The 3,877-nt window shown below is 44.9% G+C and overlaps 1 protein-coding gene across 1 annotated transcript in view; it reads right to left on the minus strand.

The window, feature by feature from the left end:
• The window catches only part of SULT2A1 (sulfotransferase family, cytosolic, 2A, dehydroepiandrosterone (DHEA)-preferring, member 1), a 22,484-nt gene that overhangs the window by 7,610 nt on the left and 10,997 nt on the right, over positions 1–3,877 (minus strand). The window contains exons 3-4 of the mRNA XM_011969919.1: positions 2,935–3,061; positions 327–421 (exon numbers count right to left, since the gene is read on the minus strand). Coding sequence (XP_011825309.1) covers positions 327–421; positions 2,935–3,061 — 222 coding nt within the window. The remainder of the gene's footprint in view (positions 1–326; positions 422–2,934; positions 3,062–3,877) is intronic.

Genomic DNA, 3,877 nt, shown 5'->3' on the forward strand with positions numbered 1-3,877 from the left:
GTTTCACCATCTTGGCCAGGCTGGCTTTGAACTCCTGACCTCGTGATCCACCCGCCTCGGCATCCCAAAGTGCTGGGATTACAGGAGTGAGCCAAAGTGCCTGGCTTAGATGTTTTAAGATGAAGTAAGGAGCATGAAGCTTGGGCAAGGGTCAACCAGAAATAGGGCAATGAAGACCAGGGAGTTAATCCCACTCTTTGTGACTCTTCACCAGGCTCCACTTTAACTGAGAGGGTGGCATGAAGACACAGCGCGATGGAGAGAATTTAGAGGAAGTAAGGACATGGTGAGAGGGTGTGCACTGACTCTAAAAATGATGGGGTTACCTGTTTCAGCTCCTCGTAACTCAATAACAGAAAGTTTTTCTTCTCTCTCATAGGCATCCAGCCGTGAATGTGGTCAAACCATGACCCATAGATCACTGCATGGAGTGGCAGAAAGAGTGATAGGTTACACATTTTATGAGGGCAAGCATCCAATCTATTATGTTCACTCCCCCACCAGCTTGTTAACGTATAATTGACAAAACTTGAATGAAACTTGGTCAAAGGGTACCAACAAATGGTATATGTTTACAGTATATAACACAATGTTTTGAAATATGTATACATTGTGAAATGACAGTGTATTAGTCAGTTTTCACACTGCTATGAAAAACTGCCCAAGACTGGGTAATTCACAAAGGAAAGTGGTCTAATTGACTCACAGTTCAGCATGGCTGGGGGAGCCTCAGGAAACTTACAATCATGGAAGGGGAAGCAAGGCTACTTCCTCACAAGGCAGCAGGAGGGAGAAGTGAGTGCCAGCAGGGGAAATGCCAGACACTTATAAAACCATCAGACCTCAGATGTGGCACATATACACCATGGAATACTATGCAGCCAAAAAAAGGATGAGTTCATATCCTTTGTAGGGGCATGGATGAAGTGGGAAACCATCATTCTGAGCAAACTATCGTAAGGACAGAAAACCAAACACCGCATGTTCTCACTCATAGGTGGGACTTGAACAATGAGAACACCTGGACACAGGGTGGGGAACATCACACATGGTGGCCTGTCGTGGGGTAGGGGGAGGGGGAGGGATAGCATTAGGAGATACACCTAATGTAAATGATGAGTTAATGGGTGCAGCACACCAACATGGCACATGTATACATATGTAACAAACCTGCACATTGTGCACATGCACCCTATACCTTTTTAAAGTATAAAAGAAAAATTAAAAAAAAAAAAACCCTAAAGCTCTAAACAAAAAACAAAAAACAAAAAAACCATCAGATCTCGTGAGAACTCACTCACTATCATGAGAACGGCACGGGGGAAACCACTACCATGATCCAATCACTTCCCACCAGGTCCCTTCTGCAACATGTAGGGATTATGGGGATTACAATTCAAGACGAGATTTGGGTGGGGACACAGCCAAACCATATCAGACAGAAGCAAGCTAATTAACATATTCATTTCCTCATATACTTACCGTTTTTTGTCGGGGCAGTGACAACATTTAAGATGGTCTCTCTTAGAACTTGTCAAGTATGGAATACATTATTATTATTGTTATTAATTATTATTATTGAGACAGAGTCTCACTCTGTCACCCAGGTTGGAGTGCCATGGAGTGATCTTGGCTCGCTGAAACCTCTGCCTCCTAGATTCAAGCGATTCTCCTGCCTTAGCCTCCCGAGTAGCTGGAGACTACAGGCACATGCCACCACACCCGGCTAATTTTTTGTATTTTTAGTAGAGATGGGGCTTTGCCATGTTGGCCAGGCTGGTCTTGAACTCCTGATCTCAGGTGATCCACCTGCCTCAGCCTCCCAAAGTGCTGAGACCAGAATGAAGATATTAATCAAGATGGTAGGACTTGATTAATAATTAGAGAAAGGAAAGTGGTGATGGGTCCAGGGGAGTGGGATGGGAAAAGAGGATGCTTATGAAATATTAGGCTCATGCTAGCCTTTGGGTGAGGGGTGGAGTAAGGTAAAGGTGCACTAGAAACCATTTCGCCCATAGGAGAAAGGTGTTCAAAAATTTTTTTTTGAGATGGAGTTTCGATTTTGTTGCCCAGGCTGGAGTGCAGTGGCATGATCTTGGCTCACTGCCACCTCTGCCTCCCGGGTTCAAGCGATTCTCAAGCCTCAGCCTCCAGAGTAGCTGGGATTACAGGTGCCCACCACCATGCCCGGCTAATTTTTTGTAATTTTAGTAGAGACAGGGTTTCATTATGTTGGCCAGGCTGGTCTCGAACTCCTGACCTCAGGTGATCCACCGGCCTCGGCCTCCCAAAGTGTTGGGATTACAGGCATGAGCCACCGCACCCGGCCAGAAAGGTGTGCAAATTTGAGTGTACTGAAATAGAGGCATCGGTGGCTCTCTCTGATGGAGATATCTGTAGCTGGTGTATTGCTGAGAGACACATCACAGCTGAGATGCAGGCCCATAGAGTTTTGAGATCAATTGGAAAGTAGTGAAAAAGCCCAGGAATTCTGCATAACTAAATGTGTAGCGATCCCAGAGTCATGCAAATGGTTCTGAGACAGATAGAAACAGAACATTAGAGGGGTTTTGGAAAGAGGCATCAGAAAAATATGGCGGAAGGTCAGGATTGTGTCGTCCCGGAAGCCAGTGAAAAACTAACTTCCAGAAATCTACACATTAGGAGAGTAGAGGAGAATGTAAGTTTCCTGTGCTAGTACTGGAGGTTCTAGAGACTTAGAAAATAGCTAGGATGGTTTATCATGGGGCAAGCTGAGGGGGTGACTAGAGTTCTGCTGCTATGCGGGAGAGTAAGCAAACTTAGCAGATTTGGCTTCCAGAGGTGGTGGACCCTTCAACCCATGGGTTGGTGAGACCTAGAGATGTGAGGCTGGATGTTAAATGAGGTCGGATAGAAGACTCCAGACACCCCCATATTTTGCAAAACACTCACCATTTCCTTGACAGAACCATTCAAAATATTGTTCCCATGACTTTGGTTTCTTAACGAACTTCACGCTATTCCAGAAAAAATAACCAGACACGAAAACATCTCTGGGATTTCTCATGAGATAAATCACCTTACACGGAAAAATGGGAGAATGAAAAATCAGTACAGTCATTCCTCACTCTTATGTATCTTCATAAAAATGGAGAAAATGCCAATTCCTGGATAATGCCTGATAATATCAATGGATTATTTTAATAAATTACTTACTGCATTCACTCATCGAATTTAACGTGCCTGTGAAGCAGACACAGCAGTAGGAATATAGCAACGGAAGAAGGAAGCATCGTTCCTTCCCTCTGGGATATTACAGTCCGCTCACAACGGGAAGCAAATGGAAGATTTCCAAAGCTGAGTGATGTATATTTGTGTACTATGGTTTAAAGATCATTAACAGGAGAATAAATTCATAAGTTAAGCTACATTCGTAGATATGTAGCAATATTATCCATGTACAATGCCCAAGATCATGGATAAATCTCACAGACATTACTTTGAGTGAAAAAAGTCAGACTTTGGCCGGGCATGGTGGCTCATGCCTGTAATCCCAGCACTTCGGGAGGCCAAATCACTCGAAGTCAGGAGTTCGAGACCAGCCTGGCCAACACAGTGAAACCCTGTGTCTACTAAAAATACAAAAGTTAGCCAGGCATGGTGGCGCACACCTCTAGTCCCAGCTACTCAGGAGACTGAGGCAGGAGAATCACTTAAACCTGCGGGGGCGGAGGTTGCAGTGAGATAAGATCGAACCACAGAACCACAGGCCGGGCGCGGTAGCTCACGCCTGTAATCCAAGCACTTTGGGAGGCCGAGGTGGGCGGATCACGAGGTCAGGAGATCGAGACCATCCTGGCTAACATGGTGAAACCCCGTCTCTATTAAAAATACA

The sequence above is a fragment of the Mandrillus leucophaeus genome, unplaced genomic scaffold (genome assembly GCF_000951045.1).
Source record: "Mandrillus leucophaeus isolate KB7577 unplaced genomic scaffold, Mleu.le_1.0 Scaffold120, whole genome shotgun sequence".
Classification (NCBI taxonomy): Eukaryota; Metazoa; Chordata; class Mammalia; order Primates; family Cercopithecidae; genus Mandrillus; species Mandrillus leucophaeus.